Source organism: Cinclus cinclus, chromosome 16 (assembly GCF_963662255.1).
Source record: "Cinclus cinclus chromosome 16, bCinCin1.1, whole genome shotgun sequence".
Classification (NCBI taxonomy): domain Eukaryota; kingdom Metazoa; phylum Chordata; class Aves; order Passeriformes; family Cinclidae; genus Cinclus; species Cinclus cinclus.
In genome coordinates, this window is record NC_085061.1 from 3,746,716 (window position 1) to 3,768,574 (window position 21,859).

The 21,859-nt window shown below is 42.3% G+C and overlaps 1 protein-coding gene across 1 annotated transcript in view; it reads right to left on the bottom strand.

Moving 5' to 3' along the window:
* The window catches only part of SDK1 (sidekick cell adhesion molecule 1), a 384,821-nt gene that overhangs the window by 66,930 nt on the left and 296,032 nt on the right, over window positions 1-21,859 (bottom strand). The window contains exons 23-28 of the mRNA XM_062503303.1: window positions 16,411-16,520; window positions 13,852-14,002; window positions 11,150-11,387; window positions 5,214-5,329; window positions 4,759-4,948; window positions 2,768-2,866 (exon numbers count right to left, since the gene is read on the bottom strand). Of these exons, the coding sequence (XP_062359287.1) occupies window positions 2,768-2,866; window positions 4,759-4,948; window positions 5,214-5,329; window positions 11,150-11,387; window positions 13,852-14,002; window positions 16,411-16,520 (904 nt within the window). The remainder of the gene's footprint in view (window positions 1-2,767; window positions 2,867-4,758; window positions 4,949-5,213; window positions 5,330-11,149; window positions 11,388-13,851; window positions 14,003-16,410; window positions 16,521-21,859) is intronic.

Sequence of the window (21,859 nt, forward strand, 5' to 3'; positions counted from 1 at the left end):
AGCAAAGTGAGTTATCACCTGAAGGGCAGCAAAGGCAATGAGAAAGATTTCATAAATACATTAGAAATCTGAAGGAGAGGAGGAGGGCAAGTCAACCAGCAGGAAGAAAAAATGAGCACAAGACAGGTGGGGCAGAAAGAGAAGGAAGGCTGATACCTGCACTGCTCCATTTTCACACACAACAAGAAGTTGGTGCTGACAAGATGCTCCATACAAATTAAAAGTGACAACAATGTAAGTAGGGATGTAGGCTGGAATAGAGAACAGGTTAACGAATATTTAGTTAAGCTGGATCTAATCAAGTGAGAAAGGTCTGATGAAATTTGCCCTGCAGAGATGGAGCCATCTCTGAATAATTAGGCATTCTCTTTTAGGACTTGTGGACAACAGGTGACACCCCAGAACATTACAGAAGGACAAACAGAGTACACCATCTTCTAAAAGGAGGCAAGACCGACTAAAGGAATTATGGACAAATGAAACTAAAGTTCTATACACAGGAAAAAACCTGGGAAAAAAATATGAGTCAATATACAAGCATCCATGAGGATAATAACGTGCCTAGGAACAGACAATATCTGTTTGATTTGAGCAAATAATAAATATCAAATAATCTGTTTTCCATCTGACAGTGTAATTGGCCAGGTGGGAAGAGCAGATATGTTCCACACTGACTTTGAGTAAGGCTTTAATATGGTTGCACACAGTCCCACCAAAAGCAAATACAGTAAACACCACATATTTTGAGATGAACACTGAAAAAAAAAATAATGAAATGCTGTTATCAATGATTTGCTAACAACCTGGGAGGACAGAGTAAGCAAGCTCTCATGAGACCTCAGGAATGAGTCTGGTCCTGTTTAATACTTTCATTAATGATCTGGCTGATGAAATTGCCAATCTGCTTGCAAACTCCAAAAATGAAACCAAGCTGTGCACACTTTAGAGGACACGAGTGTCATTTAAAGAGATCCGGGTAATGAAGAGAGATGGTCTGGAATCAGTGAGATGAAATTCAATAAAGGCATCTGCAAATTATCACACTTAAAGAGAAAAAGCTTAATGTTCCTGTGAAAAGAGGACTGGCTGACCTGGAAGTACTGTGGGAAAGAGCAGGAGTGAACAGGGACATGAAGTGATTTAGTTACACTATCAGGATAGTCAAGAACTGTGTGAAGTATCCTGGGATGTCTTACTGGGCACGGGCTGTGAAAGACATTGGAAACAACAGTCTACAAGCTAAACATGCTAAAGATTCTTTAAGGGACAGCTTTTCCCTTTCCTTCCAAAGCTGTTTGTATGATTTTATCATCACCATAATGGCAATGAGCAAGAACCAGCTGAGGAGGGGATGCACTGCACAAAGCACTCTGCAAAGACAAAATAAAGGAGAGTTCCTACTCCCCTGATCTTGCAGCAACTCCAGCAAATGAAGCCAACAAAGTGCAGCAACGTGAGAGGTTGGAACACAGTTGGGGGAGCCAAATGTCTTTTGTGCTTTCTCATCATTCCTATCAAATGATTTTTTTTCCTTCTTAACCACATCCTGTGACTCAAATCTCAGTCTCTGCTGAGAGCAAGTATTAGGACACACAGTTCTTTAAAAAAAGCAACAAATCAAGCCCACAAGACAACCTGGAAGCCAAGCTTCCTTGAGCTGTAGAGAAACCCTGCGTGGATCCATCTCTGGCAGCTCACTGCTGCCAAGCTTCACACAGACTCCTTCTCATGCTCAGAAAATCCTGCAGTGTCTGCCTTTGGATGCTGTTTGATGATTTCCCTGTGTCTTCAGATGCCAGGATCACTTTGCTAAACTACATACCTGAGCAAACACTGAGTTCTTGACTCAAGATTTAAGGGCAATGCAGGATGAGTTCCATATTTACAGCAAAGCCATCTCTGCAGGAGCATTTGAAGCAGGCACCCTCCAGCCAGCAAGGAAGGCTTTAGGGAATATTGCTGAAAGCCTACACGTGAGCCTGAACGATGGCAGTGAAATTAGAAGAAGAAAGGCCTGGCAGACTGAGTACTAGATAAAAACAAAAGCTTTTGCTTCTGTTCTCAGAATTGAGACACAAATCTTTACTCACCAGCCAGAACTACTGTAAAATGTGTTCAGCAGTAGCAACAAACACTAAATTGCTTGGTAACTATGAGCTACGTTAATTTTAGAGGCAGGAATTGATTCTTACATTGTAAAAGTCTTCACATTTTAAGTGCAGAAGTGGATGGTGCACATATTGCAAAAGCAACCCAAGAGTTATGAGAGCAGGAAGGTGAGAAGGTTTTCCACAAATTCCTGTTGTGCCTCGCTGCCTCTCTTTCCCTTGATGAAAGGGCAAATAGGATTTAACTCCTCATGACCTGTCAGACATATTATCTGAATGAAGCAATAAAACAGAAACACAAATAAAACTGAAACATTGGGCATGTCTGGCAGAGGTGGGGAAAATCCAGGTCTCCAGGCAGTTTTCCCAACAGTCAGCCGAAGAGGTTACCAACCCAAATGCAGATGGGAAGAGAGATGACACTCAGACATAGAGCCTTGAACAACACCAAACCCTGGCTCAGGAAAACCCACAGCATGGAGCCTTGCAGATTTGTCCCCTCACCACAGCCCCTTGGCTGATGGCAGCACCTTTTTTTTTTTCCTTTCTTTAGCCAAAGATTTGCTTCTGTGCAAGGCAAAGGAAAACCCAAGAGAGCTGCAGCTTGCTCTGATCTCCATCCCTCCACTCCCAGCCTGGGGTTTGCTGCTCCACCTTACCCAGAATGATCCCGTTGGGCTCCTCTGGTGGCTGCCAGACGATGCGGACGGACGTCAGCCTCACCTCGGGGAACACCAGCCTCACGGGGGGCCCGGGGGCTGCAAGGGAACACAGAGCCCATGGCACATCACAGGGATCATCTCACGTCAGAGGGATCACAGCTTTTCTGCTCACCTGCACAGAACTACGACCCAAGCTGTCTCTCCCCAAAAGTGGTTGGAAGCACCTGTGCATGTGCATAAGGTACATTTATTCTGTATATAAATATACATTCTGTCTGGGGATAAAGGCCTCCAACACCCTCAGACACCAAACACAGCACAGACCAGTGCACCCTACAGTGGCTTTTTCCTGTACCAGGAGCTCTGCAGGATTTTTCTCACTGCAGCATCACCACTGGTGTAATGAGAACCCGCTGTGAAGCAAGACACCAAGCTGCTTTTACAGTGAGTTACACAGCTTAATCCACTTCTTACCTGTTGGAATTCAATAATATCCCTTCCCTGTGTCATTAAACTGATTCCTGACTTCACATTTGCATCTTAAACGCTGAGGTGTGAGCAGGAGAACACGAGGAAGGTGAGAGGCACAGACGTGCTGACCAGCCCAGGTTCACGAGGGGAGGAGATGCTAATTCATACATTACCATCCATGAATTTTCCCCTTCAGCACAAATTCCACCTGCACTACTCCTGGTCATACTTTTAATTAAGTTGAGCCCAGAGGAGACACAACATATTTATGTCAGGGGTATGGTGATGGAAGAACAATTTGTTTCATTTGCCAACGTGCACTTAAGGAGGGAACTGCTATAATGAGGTTATCCAAAACAAACAGTTTTAAGTATTTCTCATTACAGCCCAATATGTACATTTCACTGAGTGCTTTTTTTTTTCCCTGCAGAATTCTGCTAACTGTAATTTTTCTTATTTTTCCTTTAAAAAAAATAAAATAGATAAAAAAGAAAAAAAAAAAAAAAGCAGACAGGTCCTGGGAGTAAGCTGAGAAAAAGGCTAAAAAATTGTCAGGGTGCTGTCCCTGTTCCTGACCCCACATGCTCCCACTCCTTCCTTTCCTGCACTGCATGGAAAATGTTTTATTAAGCCAGAAATCAGAACAGGTTTTCAGCCCAACCAAATTACCCTAATGTATTTGCCTGTGTAAAACAATGTTTACTCCACTATTATTTGGAAAATATTTTGATGAGAAAGAGAGAGACTTAAACAGAAGCCTCTCACACTGATCTCAGCCTATTTATCCCTGAAAATGTAATGAAAGTAAAAGCAGTTTTAGGATCCACAGGGCCCAAAAATACTTCAAGAATTGAACCAAATTTCTGTAGAATTCCATCAGCAGGAATAATTCCACCACACCAGAGTGGTCAGGGAGTGCTTGCTTGGGTTCCTTCAATGCATCCAACTGCACTGGCAATCCCCTGGGAAGTGCTGCAGGCAGCTGCAAAAGGAAGATGGGAGGATCATCTTCCAAGGTCAATGCCTTATTCTTTTGGGGTAAAAAAAAAAAAGGAGAGTGGATTACTGAAGTTGCAAATTCCATCTCTTTCCTTCAGTCCAGTCGGACCCAGATTTGTTTATTGCTTTCAATTGCAGCACTTTTTTTATTTATTTTTTTTTTAGCACGATTGAACTTCAATGGGAATTTATAATTGGGCTCTAAAATTGTCTTCAATAGAAATTATCTCCACCAAGCTTCAGAGTTCAATACTAGAAGTTTTTCTCCTCTACACTGGCTGCAGGGAAGGAGGAAATAGGGGACACTGGTTTTCTGTGCTTTTGCCAGATTCTCAGCCCATGACCAATGGGATACTGCTGAGTTATACCAGGTACAGCCAACGTCCTTTGGGTTCAAAGCTGAAAAGAAATCCCCCCAAAATCCAAATATTTGTTGCTTACACTTGCGCCACTAGAAGAAATCTGCATTCAAAGGCTGGATCAAATAAGATGGTTATTTTGGTAACCTTTAAACTCACCATCATCCTTGGTTCTCTCTGTCACTGCTGGGGAGCTGGGGACCCCATCCCCAATGCGGGTGAATGCCAGCACCTGGAGCTCGTAGAGGACGAATTTCCTCAGGCCTGAGAGCAGCACTGACTGTGTGTGGTTCCCCCTCACTGTCTGGCTCTTGGGTTCAGAGTCCAAATCCTTTGCTTTGTAAAGGACCTGCACGATAAATGCAGACAGGACATAGAAGGAAAGAGATTGTTGCACGAGGACTGAAGAGAGGGAGATTCCTCCCTGACACCCAGTATAAAATGAGGTAACATTCACCAATCACCCTTTTCAAAGCCAGCACACTTCCTGTATCTTCTCCAGCTGACTTTGGAATGATAAGAATATCGAGTAGGTGAATAACAAATAAAAAATACAAAATGACATCCCGGTAATACACTAAAAAACAAATGAGTATGAAACTCCAGTTGCATACCTTGTAGCCCAGGATGAGACCATTCTGCTCAGACTCAGGAACTGCTGCCCAGGTCAGCAGGATCTGGGTTGAGCTCACAGCTTCAGCAGAGACATTCTCAGGAGGAGCCGAGGGAACTGGAATCACACAGCATTACCAAAGAGCAGAAATAGGTCAGACACAGCAGATCATTTTTCTCCATCTCCCTACCTGGTCAGGAGTCTTCCAGGATGCCATAGAAAAGCATGCAAGCCCAAAAGGGCTGGAACATGTTTTAGACAATCCCTTCTCCTCTTGTATTCATTCTACATCATCTTTATATTTCAGCCTGTCTCTCAATTTCTTGCCAGTTCATCTCAGAAATGACAATGTTTGTAAAGAGCTAAACATTTAATACTTATCAGTGTCTACAGACAAACAGTAAATATTGACAGCTATGAATAAATTTCAAATTCTATATATTTGCAGTAATTAGAACCAAGTTTAAATTCCTGGACTTCTCCAGAAGCCCATCTCCCAGTCTTTCTATCCCACACTTTTTATCCCCTATGCCAAAACCCAGAAGTCTCTCTGAATTTGAGTTTATCTCATAGCCTGATCTGTTCTAACAAGAAGTTTTATGGCCCCGTGGCTTCCTATATTATCTGAAAGGAAATAATATCTTGTTTAGAGGTAGCAATAATTCCCCCTCTGGATAGCACTCCCACTTCAGTAAGAAGTTCTTTAACCTATGCAGCCCTTTGATGATGTGATAGCACTCAACATTTGTAAGACATCAATTAGAGATGGATGCATTAACACGAGGTGTATTTTCAGGGATTGATAAGGTGTCAATGAGAGATGCCTATTTCATTTATGTTGCAAAATTGGCTCTCATGAAACTGGAAACATCATTAGGACTGATGGCATAGGAACACTGTAATTTTCTCTGACTCCAGAGAAGAGCAAACTTGCATTTTCCCATGCCATTAAAACTCAAAGTGCTGCAGAACCACACAACTGCAGCCTTTTGTAGGCAAGCTTAATAGCATGTCACGTTATGCAAGCAGGATGTGAGGCTATTTTTAAGAGTTCACATTTTATGCTGCCCTTTTGCATTTTTTTCCCCACGGCATTTCCAACATCTGAAGGGTACAATCTTTTCTAAAGTCTGATACACCTGTCAGACCTCCAGAGAACATTCACCGAGTTCTGTTACACAAGCACTTAGGGACAGTAAGGCTTGATTAGGGCCCGAATATATCACAAAAAGCAGCCCAAAGCTCTGCCAAAGGAATGCTTTCCTGGCTGTCCGAGTGAAAGAACAGATCTGCTGTTTTGGAGGCGAGCTCCTGAAGGGCTCCTAGCAACATGAATGAGATAATGAGCATGACACCAGAATCAATAAAAATGGAAAAAAACCTCCCCCAAAACGTGGCACCCCCACCCCTGGGCACTCAAGGTTAACGACAGAGATAGTAATTTCTGAAACAATTTCCCTGATACTAATTATTTGGGGCAAGAGAAACAGAGCACCATCACATTACACTGCAGCAGACTAAAATCCAATTTTTTTTCCCCTCCAACACTAAAATGTCTTCTTTTTAAAAAAATCTTCTCCCAGATTTATCCCCCACAAGGATATAATTATGTTAAAGGAAAATAGATTGCCAGGAGCCATGAATGTCTTTGGATAGCTGCCATAACTTTATCTGTACATCTTCACAAAGAGCTACTCCCACATGAACCACTCCTGGAGAGAGAAAGGGTGGAGATGGGTCGCAAGAAACCAGGATTTGTAGAGGAAAGAAGCCCTTTCCAGCCAGACTTATTTCTATTTTATCTGGTTTGAGGCATTTCAAAAGAGAAAAAGTTACTTTATTTTACAAATACTTCTTTTCCTCTTTGATCACCAGCCAGGAACTCTCCTGAATTCATAGAAGGTGGAGGCTGTGCCTGGGCTGGCCCCTAGGGCATCCTGGCTTTAAGGTGAGGATGGTCACACCGCTGGTGGGGGCACTGGACAGCTGACAAAGGAGAGAAGAAGGTTCATTAGCTCAGACTCTTCTCAATTCCCAGTGATAGAGCAGCTGAATGCCCCCTCTCATTGGAAAGGAATCTAAGTCCAGTGCCTGAATGACAAAAATCCTTGTGTTCATTGAGCAAGCTTTAAATCTTCAGTTCTCACCTCAGCGCTGAGAATTTTATTTGAATATGAATTCAGGACCTGCAAGTGATTTTGTGGATCTTATTGTTGCCAGTCTTTTATCAAGTAACAGACTTTGATTGACCCTTTAAGAATGAATTGAAAAGTAACCTTCATTTCTCCGACCCATCTCCTCTCTCTCAGGAAGCTGTGATTCAAAGAAATTATAGTTTGCTAAGACTAATTAATGAGTGAGGCACATAATCCCTCTTCCCTCTAAAAGCTCCCTTCTCTAATGCTGGTTTCCTTAAACTGTTGCACTGAAGACTTTGTTTTAAGCTCCAAAAAGCTGAGTTCTCATTAGCAACCTGCAAGAACAGCACAGAAGCCAAGCAACAGTGTCCAAAAAAATCCCAAAGTTTGAACAAAACAAACCGGAAACATGGAAAATAAACGATGAGCTAATCCAGCAAAGCGCCAGCACAGAGCACTTCAGAAGATCAAACGTAGGAAATCAGAGTTACTGGCACTTTGCACTGGAACTTCAATAACAAGTCAAGTTTTTAAGGTTATCCACTCTGGCATCTAAAATCATGCATCCTCTTTCTACATCTGACACAGCCACATCTGATATACAGCAAATTATGTCATTTTATGTCTCTAACTGGGCCAAAAGGAGCTTCTAATAAGCTAGTCTGTATTCTGGTTTTCTAGGAAAGCTGGAGAGTGTGATGCAGTGGTTCTCTGCATTTTTGCAGCTCATTTTAGCTGCACATCCCTCACTCTTTTTGAAAGCAAAAATTAAACTGGCAGATTGTACATCTGTTGGCTCAGAAGCGCAAATTTCCAGCAAGGTTCACGGCAAAAGTGGCATAGCAGCAGCCCCTTTGCCTATAAAATTAGGTACTGCAGGCCAAATCCTCAGTTTGTACAAACTGACAAATTCCCACAATGACACTGGACCACATTTGAATTCTCAAGAGATGCTCCATCACAGCACAGGAACTGCTCAGGGAAGGTCAGACTCCCAAGCACCAGGAGATTGATCCTTGCCATGGATGTGTGACCATGCTCCTACAGTAGCTCATCCTGTAAGGCAAGTGTACACATTCATAGAGCTGAATATTAAGAGCACAGAATCCATTAAGTCGCTGGGTTAGGTGTATCTGAAATGAATTTTTTCTGAAAGCAAGAGGGTCTGTGTCTAAGAGGAAGCAGCCTTGCCAAGGTTGTTCTAATACACCAGATGCCTCTGCAATTTCTTGCTTTCTCTATATTGGACCTACTGTCGTTGTCGATTTATTGAGTGGAAACTGAGCTTGTTACTCTGCAGTTATTTTACACTGTAAAATTTAATGACCTATTTAATTTCTAACATTACAAAAATATTTTGGATTGATAGAACCTGTCCTGTTTAAAAAACCTAATTCATCTCTACCTTCAGCTGCTTGCAACCCTATCCCAGATTTTCATTTTAGGATTTCCCAACTGTTTTTCAAGCCAGTGTTACCAAACCTACAGCATTATTTATTCTCTCATAGTTTCTTTGGTTTTGATTTGCTTTATATATTCAGGAGCTTCAGAAACCAGTGAGTACTTGTAATAACATGCCCCTCTATTGTTGTTGGCATTTGTGCTCAGCTATCAGTGCTGTGATTGCACAGCCTAAAACAAACAAATGCTCAGAGCTTTATTTTCAATAAAGATTTTGGGCTCCCGGGGCTGCACTGCCATTAGATACCATGACCTGATTTCGTGCCTGGGCTCTACTCCTTGTCTCCTTGGATGGTGTAAAACGTGGAACCAGGAGCTGTGCCAATGAAGCACCACATGATCCTGGCCAAGGCACCTCTGGCCAGCTGTGCAGGATGTTCACAACCCCCAGCACCAGCAAAACCAACTTCCCTAAGACTCTGCATCTAAAAATCAGAAAAAGAAATATTTAGGACACCTGCTTTTGAAGTGTTTTGAGAAGATAAGCGATAAATAGAATTTTTCTTATAGTTCCAAAGACAGACCTAAAAGTGCTTTGACCTTTCTCTCTGGCTTTAAATATCTTTTATTTGCATTTTAACCCCATTTGACTGTGCATACAGGTTAATTCCAGATTCCCTGAAATGCTTTCATACAGTTTGCTGCTAAGCCAGCACATCTTGTATATTCTAAATCTAGGAAGATACAGCCAAAAATCTGAGCCCTGACTTGCTCCATGCAAGAAATCAGATGTCAGTATCAAAGAAAACATGTGGAAAAAAACAAATAAGTCCTTACAGCCTAGATCACAGCTTTGTGTTATTTTGATCCTGGGTCCTGTGTGCCTCCCACAATCAGTTTCAAGTCAACCTTCTCTTAACACTTCCAGAGAAAATGCCAGACCCACGTGTAACCTCTGATCTTTAGATGCTGAGCAAGAGTGCTGCAATCCTAAGGTTTTATGAAATGACTTAATCTTAGAATTTACTACATTTCAAAAGAAGTGTTTGAAGAGCAGCAGAGAGGCGAAAGTGTAGGATGTGATATCTTTTTATTACGATACAGGACTGCTTTGTCTGGGTCCTGCTATCTCTAACTCCAGCACAAGCCTTTTTTAAAAATACCTCTGGCAATCGCTTTCCAATTACTCCTTCCCAAAGAGCAACACTTCAGTGGAGGGGGATGACTTTGTTTAGCTTTCTCCCTGGCTAGTTCAAAGCAGAGTTATCTGAACCAGCAGACCAAACCCTGCCGTGCCTGGTCTCGCTTCCCACCAAGGAACAACTCGTGGTACACAGGGCACAGACACGCACACATTGGGCATGCACAGGATTAAATCCCAAAACTTCTTTAATGAAGAAAAATCCTCAAAAAAAAAAAAACCAAAAAAAAAAAAACCAAAAAAAACCACCCAGGAAAAACATATTGCCTTTGAACCTTGCATAAGTAAGTGTCACAAACTTTTAAACCACACCTGTCCCCCACTTTGTTACTAACTTGCAAAATAACTTTTCATTTCCCAGGTGCATGTAGGGTAGGTCTGGAAATAAGTTTTGGGGAAGTCAACAGCTAGAGAGCAGCTTTTCAACATCTGCCTTCACTGTTCTCCTGAGCTAACAGTAATTTACTGTTGCCTGAGAGTGACAGCTTCCTTCTGATATTTAAAATGTCTGTGCTTGCCTGGACAATTCAGCTCAACAATACAGCCCTGCTGCTCCAGGTCTGTGAGCAGGTTATGTCTACACAGCCTTGTACACACAATTTTAAAAGGCAGGCTTGAAAATGTGCCATCAGAAGCTCAGGTAATTATTTTATTTCTCTTGGTGTAATCAGCTCTCTAATGTGACTTGTGCCCTTTTAGAATTATTTGGTGCTTGAAATGAAATTTCAGGTAACCACAGCTGTGAGAAAATGTGCCTCAGGCGAGAAGCAGACAGGGGAAAGGGGATGATTAGGGGAAATGGGGTAGTGGGGAGGAAGAGGAGGTGTGAAAAGCACCTCAGCCAGAAAAGTCTCTATGCAAACTTCTCCTTGCACTGCCCACACTGGGGCAGAAATGGGGAGAGGTTGTTCTGTTTGCTTTAAATGAAAAACCTGAACGTTTGTGCATGAAAGCGAGGTAGGAATAAATAATAAGAAATAACCCTTTGAAAGTCTGTATGTCTTTTTGCCTGCAACGCATCTCAAGATAGTTTTTTTTAAAAAATTTCATATCAGACTTAATAGCTCAGCAAGCAAAGAAGAAAACCCGCCCAACACGGAAACACCAAACTAAAAAACCTAAAAACTGAACAAGAGGGGGGGAAAGTGGTGAATTTCCTGGGTTTTCTGTGCCAGCAGATGAGGTGCTCGGACTCACCCGACTCCCGCGTCCGACCCCTGACGGGCTCGCTCCAGGGTCCTGCCCCGATGGCGTTGAAGGCCTGGATCTGCAGCTCGTACTCCGTCCACTCCTGCAGCTCCTCCACCGTGCTCTCCCGTGCCAGGCGGTCGGCGATGACCTTCAGCAGGGCTGGGGATGGCAGGTCCCCACGCCACACCCTGATCCTGTACCCCACCGACTCGGGGTTCCCGTTGTACTGCGTGTCAGGGAGGGGCTGGCAAAACACAACGTTCCCGTCAGGACACACGGACAGAGCTCCCCAAGGCTGCCTGAACTCATGTGCTGTTGGAGTCTGAAAATAAGGCCTCTCTGAGTTCCTCAGAGAGAGATCAACAAATTCTACTGAGGGCTGAAAAACATAGTCCTAGATACCAGTGTAGAAAATAAGTCTTAAAAACAAGTCTCCGTGAAGGCTCCAAAAAAACCAGTTGTAGACATAACAGAAATATAGTAAGAATATTGCTTACATTTTTTAGGTAGAACAAGAGAGACCATATCCGTCGTTTAGACGTAAACTAGCATGCTAAGAAACTGGAATTCTAACAGCTTAAGAAGAAATGGTTCAGGTTTGTGTTTTTACCTTATTGGGTAGTTTGTGTATAAGGATCTATGCACTGGGGAGAGACACTCTCTTGCTGTCTCTTTCTTCTCTCCCCTCACTGCCATCATCACCCCAAGAAGAAGACAGGAGCTGCAGCAACAACACTGACCCTCCTGGAGCAGCTTCTACTTCTAACTGGGACTTCACTTCTATTTAGGACTCTATCCCAAAAACTTTCAGCGTGGACTTTCAACGCTTGGGACCCTTCACCTTTTGGGACTGATGTGCCTTTACAATAAACAACTTTATAGCAACTAATAACTGCTCAGCTCTTATAAAGAAAACGGCAACCTGACAATGTACAGCCCACAACAAGAGAAAAAATGACCAAGAGGTTAATCTTCTGGTTTGTGCTTTGGGATCTCTACATTTCCATGCTGCTTGGAATCATTCTTTTTGTTTTCTACCTTAATTTTGAGCCAAGTAGGTTTGCTCACAAAACCAAGCCCTTTGTTGTAGGGGTATCAACAGAGATGATATGAATACAATATATTTCAGAGCTTTGTGATGAATTATGGAAATGAATGATAAATTGCTGAAGCATGTGACAAATTCATTTATCGTGCAATTTTTACTTTTTTTTACTGACTCTCTGCCTACTCATTTATCAGCAGAGATTCACTCTAGTATTCTAACTCCCCAAGCAATTTCAGAGATTAAAATATGAAATAATTAGCCTAGTTCATGAAGTTTGGAGTTTTTCTGCTATAAAACTAACTGCACGATGCCACGGATGGCTGAGATTCAGTTCTGATTCACTGGGAAAGCTGGATACACACATTAACATTTCACAGCTTAGAAGACTCTACCCCACAGGCATGCAGGGCTAGAAACGTGACCCTCATTCTGCAGGAAGGGAGGAATCCCCAGCTCCCAGGGGAAAACAGATTCACCTGCAGGTCTTGAAATAAAAGAGATTAAACACTTTCAAATATTGATGTTATTAAGCATGAAAAGCGTTTATCAGGTCATTTTTAGCTTTGGCTGTTCCTTCTCCTGAACCCTGCAGTTTGACTCAAGGAACACAGGCTTCCAGGCAGCACAATCTTAATGTTTTAAAGGCTCTTAAAACAACTTGGAGTTAATTTTGATGGAAGATATGTAGGTCTGGGTACAGTACTAACGTGGGCATGATATTCACACAGAAAAGCCATGACAGAGTTATGTGGGGCCTCTCAAAGGAACTGCAGTGGCTCTTTTGTGGGCAGTGAGGTAACATCTCCAAGCTTCAGGTTTTGGTCTGGCAAGGTGCAGCATTAACTGCAGTGTCCTGTTGAGAAACTAGAATTATTTCTTTCCAACAGGAGAAAAACCCTCTTGTTCCCAGCCTGATTTTGACTTCCAGCCATAATGAGCTTATGCATGGAAAAGCTAACATTTGGGCAAAAGGAAACCTGTGCTTCATCAACTTCACACCACAGTAACCCTGGTGGAAAATTTTGCCTAACAGGGGTGAAGAAAAACCATTCTGGAGCAGGTTAATTGCCAAGTAAATCCCAACGTGGCAACTCTGCAGGTAACTGAGACGGGCAAAGGGGCACAGCGATGTCAGCAACTGCCGCATCTTCACAATTAATCATTTATCTCTGCATTTTAGTGTGTAATTCCACACCGTTTCAGCTAAATCTAACCTTCCCACAGGAGTGCCAGCCTCGCTGCTGCTGCACCACAGCTCTGAGCACCACAGGATGCTGCCCATGGCCGGGGTGCACCTTCTGGGGACCGTTTTGTACAGAGCAAACAACCGAGCCTTGGAAAGCGGCAAATTGGCTCGAGCGCCCCGTTCCTGCCCCACGTGTTGACCCAGACTGTGGGTCCTGGAGCTCCTCAAAGCCAAGCTTTTACACACAGCACATTCCCCTGATGAAGTGGCAGGAACAGTGGCAGTAGGCAATTTATTTGATTAATAAGGCACTTAAGGCAAGGCTCAGATTTCCGACTAGTCTGGAAAAGGAAACGATGTGGCTGTTACGCGAGGAGGAGGAGGAGATGCTTTGGGAGGGCTGCCCTGGCCCTGGAGGAGCAGCCTCATCCGTCCCCATTCCCCCTCCATCCCCACATCCCTTGGGCTGCTCACCACCCATCGTAGCCACAGGCTGGTCTCGCTGGCCGTGCGCACGGTGACGCTGCCGGGGGCCACGTCCGGAGGAGCCTGCAGGGTCTGGATGACCCTGGAGGGCTGGCTCAGAGGGCTGGAGCCCACCACGTTCACCTGCCGCATCCGGAACCTGCAGCAAGGGGGGAAAGAGGCAGCGAGTGCCACTGTCAGGGCTCAGAGAATGCTGCCCTGCTTCTCCAGGGAGTGAGGATGTGTAGAAAAATACGAATTAGGGGATCCCTAAACGTTCCGCCGCACGCAGCCCCCCCTTTGTATTCACTGCTGAATGCTTGATGGTAACTGCTTTCAGATCCTCTCAGGTATTTAAAAAATGAAAATGAGATTAGCTCGGGGTCTATTAGAAACTTAGGTATTTGTGTGAGAAATTTATGTTAATTATACCAAGCCTGATGAGCTTATGCTGGCAGTAAGTGATTTTCTCTGGCGATGCTTATACAATGCATTCAGAAAGGTATTAAAATATCAAACTTCGGATAGTCTCATTCCCTGTCAATATAAAAAATACGCTGGTGATAACATTTCCCCTCAATTACTCGTTGAAAGAGGCTGATTTATCCCTGTGCTGCATTTTCAGCCTTCCTGCACAAGAAAGATTAAGTTATTTAATATGGATATGCATCTTTAAAAAATACCCTGTCTGCTTGAAACCATCTCTTCTACAATAGAAATCCTTATTGGGTCACAAAAGATTTAGGGAAATCTTTTTTTTACAAGGAGCACCACATAATTAAGATGTGCTGTATATTTCAGATACTCTCACCCTCACAAGCAACTGGAAGCACCCAGCACTCGCACATAAATATGCAACCTGCTCATATTAAACACTTAATTTTTGGACCTAATGACTGAGCTTAGGAAAAGAATGAGCCAGTCAACATAGCAGTATTTTTTTACCTGCCCTGATCTCCATCCAAAGTGCACTGAAGGAAACACATTAAACAAATATGGTCCTGATTTCACTCTCTAGCACAGGCCCAAAATATAGGAAAGAAGAATGGCCTGTAAAGATGTGCTCTGATAATCAGCTCTCACCATGCATTTCCTCAGTTGGCAATGACTGAAGCTGATCAAGGGACAACAAATCCATTTGGCAACAGCTATGTTTCAAATATTTTTATAAAATTGCTCAAAATTGAAGCAAAATTGAAAAAGCTCCTATCAATGTGTGCAGGAGAGAAAAAAAACCAGGCAAAATTCAAGGAGCTGCCTTGAAATGAAAAAAAATCAAAGGGGAACGGGATGCATGAAAGATTCCAGCATAAGCAGGATCATTCCAGAATTTAATAAATACAAGATACAAATGCAATGTAAGAATAAAATTAACCAGAAAGTTTAACAATCACCCCAAATTTCTCATACTCTTCATTATTTGCTATCCCAAAGATGTCTCTCCATGCGCTTCTCTGGGTGTGCAAGTTTTCCTTATTCTTCATGGACAGTGAACCTTGAACTGTGGTACAAACTGCACTTTCTTGCTCATGCCTGCCTTTTCAGCTTTTAGGATCCCTCTTTATGAGGAGAGCAAAATCCTCTTAACCTGAAGATAATATTCCTAAACCTCTGCACCAGAAATCCCTGCTTATGTTCAAAAAAATTTGCAAAGACCTTTTAGTAAAATGTTTAGCTCTGGAAGATGAGGTTTAAAACACTTCAGTGGAGAGTTAGTGAGAAATTCAGTATGTTCCTAGATTTGTGACCAAGGGAGGAAAATTCCATGCCAGCACTGAGTCTGCTGTAAATTACATGAGTACTCCTTGGTTGCACCTACTCCTGGCTTACAACAGCACATGGATTAGTTAATAGCCCCTTCAGCCAGCACAAAATGGACAAGTTTCTAGAGGGCCCATTTAACACTTGCCACTGGATTTCCTTTCCACCAGCCTCTACATTAGCAAGCTGGATCATGAATGTATTTTTAATTAGGGTTGAGTACCTCAAATTTTCCAACCTTGTCTATACCACGGCATTGCCTGGATTGGATTGATTTAAAAATCAATCTTGTTTAACTGGGGTGCACCCACAATGCAGAGTCACCTCAATCAGTTTGGGCATTGCTTATATCTATTAAGCTTAACTTGGTAAATTCCTATAAACAAAGGTTTCATCTAACTGATGTTACCAAATTAAGTTAAATCAATAAAGCAATGTTTAGGCTGATGCAAATATGTGATTACAGGTTTGCACCAGCTTGAGTACGATTGATTTGTCACTGGCTGACATTCCACTGGTGCTCTCTTCAGGGAAGGAAGTCACAGGACAGCAGTTACTTGTAAAAGCATCTCAGTGAGCACCTGAATTTCCTTCTTAAGTGTTATCAACTGGATTTTATGTGAATTACAATTAACAATACCAGATTAGTAATTTTTAGTACAACCTATGAAAACAGCAAAGCTTTCCCCCTTTTTTCAGATTATAAAACTCAGCCAGATGTTTCTGATTAGGAAAGCTGTTCCATGCTGCTATTTACTCTTTTTTTTTTTTTTTTCCATGCTGCAGATAATTACCTGCTGTTCTTACCTGTAATGAGTGTACGGAGTGAGGTTTGGTACCTCCAGCATCTGAGCATCAGGTTCATTCTCCACCTCATGAAGAGTCACCCATTCTTCTTCGTCACCCAGCACACCAACCTGTACAAGGGAAAGGTAAGAAGGAATACAAAGTAGATTTCATATATATATGCAAATAGAAATATAAAAATAAATAAATACATATAACCTCTTTTACAATGTGTGTCATCATAGCAGTGGAAGCACGAATACTGTTAAACACATTTTCCAATTAATACTAATTTTTATATGTCTAGTCATTTGTAAAAAGAAAACCCAGCTAAGTTAGCCAAGTCTCCTTGTACCTGACGGGATTTCACTGGATCCTGTGATAAGATCCATTCCAGAAGAAACACCATGAAAGCAATAATACCCTGTTCAATCTTCCTGCCACAATACAAGAGTATCAAGTAGTAATATAAGAGAATGAAAAATAGCCTTGATAATAACTCGCAGGAACTGATGCATACTAAGTAAGTCTCAATGGAGGCAAAATGCCATGGAAATGAAGACAGAGAAACAAGAACAAAGTCAAAGAACAAAAGAGTTTTAACCTCATCTGCTGCTCTGCACTTAGACCAGACTTTTCCATGAGCAACCCTTTGTATTAATTAATCACAACATGTTGCCCAACACGGGCGCTCAGCCACGGCAGTGTTAGAAGGGACTAAACACTGATGAGAATTGAGTATTGCCTTCCATGCAGCTTTCTGGAGATTAAATGAAGATGAATCAGGACTTAAAAGGAAGCCAAAAGAGAATGAGAGAGAGGCCAGAGCCTGACCTGGAAGATGCAGCATGCGTGGGCAGGGCTGTGCCTGAGAGCCATGGGAGGAGTGTGGAGAAGGGGAGAAGAGAAGGGGTGGATGGCTGGGCTTCCCTTTGGAGATTTGCAGGTGCTGAAACCCAGGGGAGCTCAGGCAAGGCCCCTGGAATAATTCCCCAGCACTGAGCACGTTCCTCTGGTGTTCCAACCCTGCCACAAAGGGTGGGGGTAGCCCAATTCCCCCACCCTGCTATCCACAGTCAGGGGCTGAAGGGTGGCAGGGGGTACCTGGACAGTTCTTCCCTTCAGTGTCTATTCACAGACTGAACATCCACAAAGACCCCTTGGCCATTTTCAACCTACTGACACTATCTATTCCCACAAGCTGCTGTGGCAACACATTCCAGAAGCTTACAACCCACTGTGTAAAGAGCTATTTCCTTTAATCTTTTTTAAACAGATCCCTTGCAAGTTCTGTGTATGAGTTACAGCCACAGATGCTGTCAAATGCTCAACAGGCACCACAGCCCCAAGTATCTCATGTACCCTAAGTACTTCAAATAGAAAATTAGGTTTCATTCACTCTTTTTTTTTTTTTCTTTCCCCTTCAGGAGAAGCAGCCTGATTTATTTATAGATGTTTTAGTTCTTTGCTCACCCAGGACTTGATGTGCTGCATATTTATGTTTGTGCATGAAGAAATGACAAAAAGAAAATTAGGCCAGAGAAATAAGTTCTGCATTGCACTGTGGAAAGAAGCCTCTCTGATCTGAGCAGAACACTGATTCCACTGATTCAGAGGATGTGGCTGAACAGGTCTTGATGGGCCTTTCAGACTTTTTTGGGGATCAAGGTCACTGCCACACACTAAACAATATATAAAACAGATGGTAGTGAAAATTATGGACCTTTTAAAATTCCCAGTCCCAACCAATCTCCATAAATTGTAGAGAAGCCTAGAGATGTGGAAACTGAAGGGAAGCAGGTTGAGACAGGTCTGCATGGTTAAAACAGAACATCCCTAAACTGAACCTGAACAAAGAGTTGATGAAGAGATTTAAAAGAATAAAAAAGCCCTACACAAACAAAGGAAGGATGAGAGGGTTGATTTCAGTTGAGGAAACAGAGAACACTTTTTATTAAATGAATTTTCTATTAATACTGTAGGAAGTCTATAGTAAATGCTTATTTTTGCAAATCTTGCACTTAACAACATCACCTCCAAGTGCTGCAGTAATTGTACAGCAATAATCCACAGTGCTCTGGAGGCTGCAAATAATCTCCAGTGGTGACTAAGTTGTCTTTTTTGTATTCTAAGAACAGTAAGCACTTTTAAAAATATTTCTTGCCTAGCAAAATAAGGAGAGATAAAAAAAAAAGGTCCACAGGTTGCAATTGCTGTGCTGAGCAGGCAGGTCATTAATACACATTAAGGACCACATGGCCCAGCAGGGCTGACATTGACTCAGTGAGACATTTTCTTTGGTGGGCTGCAAAGGTGAAAATATTAAGGATCTTGTAGTAGCTCCATGTTGCTCAGAAGAAATTTGTTATATATATATATATATTTTTTTTTTTTTTTTAACAAGTATTCTCAGAAGTGAGCCTTAGAAGAAAACCTTCAGTGATGGACTTTATATTTTTAACTTCCCCAAAATCTATAGCAGATTCCAAGTTTCAGGCTGTGGAAGGAAAAGGAAATTATTTTTGCTGAAACACTCTGATGTCAGATCAGAGGAAACACATCAGTTTCAAGAATCAGAGTACAAAGGGATTCCCATGGGGCAGAGAGAACCACGGCAGTGGTTGGGATAAAAGAGTCCTTTGAGGGGCAGGAGAGCCCACTCTGAGCTCTTCTGCAGAACATCAAGTGAAGTTAAAGGCTTCTTTCTTGTAGCTGTTTTCTTGGATAACAGTGTATGCACACTTCAGAGCAGGATGGTGTTTGTTGACAAATCACAGGCTCTGGGTGCTTTGTTTTGGGAGGCAGATGAGGCACCACCTGCTTTTCTGTGACCATCAGCATAAAAACTCCTCGAGGAACACTCTGCACCTTCCCAGTTCTCTGTGCCCAGGGACCCCAGGACTGCCACAATGAAAACACCTCTGTCCCCTGAGACACTTCATAGAATGCTCAATAACCATCAGCCATCACTGCTCAGTACATATTCATTGCCATCCCTCAGCTGCTCCCAAGGCAATACATGCAATAAAAGGGCATATTCCTTTATTACTGCAGAAATGAGACACTGTAAAACAATATTGGGAGTGATCTCAGAACCTTTTACTTCCCCATGCATCAGTTTCTCCATTTCTTAAAAGGAAAACATTACATATTTTATAAAATGACTCAACATTTTCTGATGGAATGCATAAGCAAAGTAGCAGAATTCAGACTTTAGAAAGAAACACAAAAAATTAAAATTTGGCATGAAAAAATAATGTATGTAAGTCAGCAATGCCTCCAAAACTTCAGTTCCAAAGAGGGAAGGGAAGGGAAGGGAAAGGAAAAGGGAAAGGAAAAGGGAAAGGAAAAGGAAAAGGAAAAGGAAAAGGAAAAGGAAAACACAGTGTTTCTGTACATTACAGAGGGACCCCATGTCCTGCTATAGTTCAAGATGTGTCAGAGTTTTCGTTTTAGAGGTCCATAACTCACACATTTGAAATCGCTTTGGGAGAAATTCGGTTCAGGGGATGTCAGCCCGGGTGCAATTTTTTTTCTCACTAAATCCTTACATCGATTCAGCCATTTTTGATTTAGAGATTGTCAAGGGCATAAAACTGTCAGAGTTTCAGACACTTTATTTAGCAGCTCCGAAGTGAAAACGACACCCAGAGAGTCACCTGGTGCAAAGGATGAATCCTATCTGGGTCACTGACTTCACCCACAAAACCACACAAATTCATAGGTAAAGTTGTAACTTCTTTCCCAACTCACAGCTTTAGAAGGCATCACAGGGATAATACTTTAAAGGTTTTACCACTTTGAAACTCTGCTCCTGCTCACCATGACATTCATACAAAAATCTCTCTTAAAACAGCAGAAAGGCTTTAAGCAAAAACTCTCTAGAATAGCCCAAACACTCATGGCTCCAGGAAATGTGATACCTCTTCAGAAACGGCTTTCAGCCATTCTGCAGGTCTTGTGCTGCCTGCAAAGAATGTTAATCACCAGAAAAACACACCTGACTGGGCAGAAGTTATCCCAGATTCTGTAATCAGCTCGTTGGTATGAGTTGAGCACCCATCAAGGCACAGCCAGGATAGGTTGAAAATGGGTGATCCTCAGGGTCCCTTCCAACACAAACTATTCCATTATCAATTTATACACATTTTTCCTGACAAAACCTCAGGAAAAATCCAACACAAGGAAAACAAGAAACTGGATTGCAACTGCCAGAGAGAGCAAACATGAAACTACATGAACGCCATCAAGGATTTGTATCGTTTCTTGGCTGAAAATTGCCAAAAAAAAAAAAAAAAAAAGAGGCTGCAATATATGCTCTAACTGCATCTGAGAGGACAGGATGGCTGGAAGGACTTACTGAAATTCTTTGTGGAGGAACAAATTATCTGTGAGTGTCAAAGCCACAAGACAAGGCAGGGGGATTGCTGGTCCTCTGGACAAGTGTCAGTGGAACCTTTATGTTACATTTGAGCCTCTTCCCTTTAGGTTATACTCCATGTAATAGAAAAAAAAAAAGAAGTATTTTTTAAACAGCATTGATACATTTTTGTAGTTCTCTGTCTGGAAATCCAGTTTCCTCCAGTCCTGGGTCTAGATAAAAAGGATTGAAAAGAAACCATCTAGTGATTTTTAAAAAATCCCTTCAGAAGTACAAAATGTACCTTCACTAGAAACACAGAAATGGGGTTTTTAACGCTTTACATTTCACTATCTACCAACACTGAACTCTTAAGGACTTGATCTCTTCTCGTGTTCATTGACATAATTGAGAATTAGTTCCACAGTGGCTCCCATGATTTTAAACCCAGGCACAAAAATCAGAAACCAAGGCCAGACGTGCAAAATTTCACGTCAGCTGGAATTCCCAGCTGTGTTTCTCATCCAAATTGTTCAAGAAGTATCAGACTTCAAAAATGGCTCTCAGCCAAACTGGAGCACTTGGAACATTTTCTAGACCTGCCCTCACCAAGGAAGCTTTCTGCCAAATAAAGGAACAAAGAAGAAAAACAGGTTGGTGGCAGGTTGGTTGTGTTTGTGAATACAAAACAGATGAATTTTGTCTATAAGGATTCAGACATTGAGAGTGAAAGGTAAATTCCCAGTAGAGATGGAAGAGAAGAGTCAGAATTACCAGGGATGCCCAAAGCAAAGGACAGTTGTTGCCAGCTTACAGAGGAGGAGGGACACAGAACCCAAATCACAGATCAGTGTTTTATAGCTATATGTGTCCTCTTCCTTGGCAATACCATCAGCTTTAAAACCAGAGTGTGCAAAACCACCCCTTAAGTGGCTTTTAATTTAATGCCAAGGCATGAAACACTTAACACTGCTATTAAAAGCTGTATGTGGGTCAGTGAATGAAAGATCCAGAAGGACAAAACCCCATCCTCCATTTCAGTATTGTACAACCACAGCCCTTCAATCCAACACAGTCCTAAGGAGCAACTGTGGCTGTCCATGCTAAGAT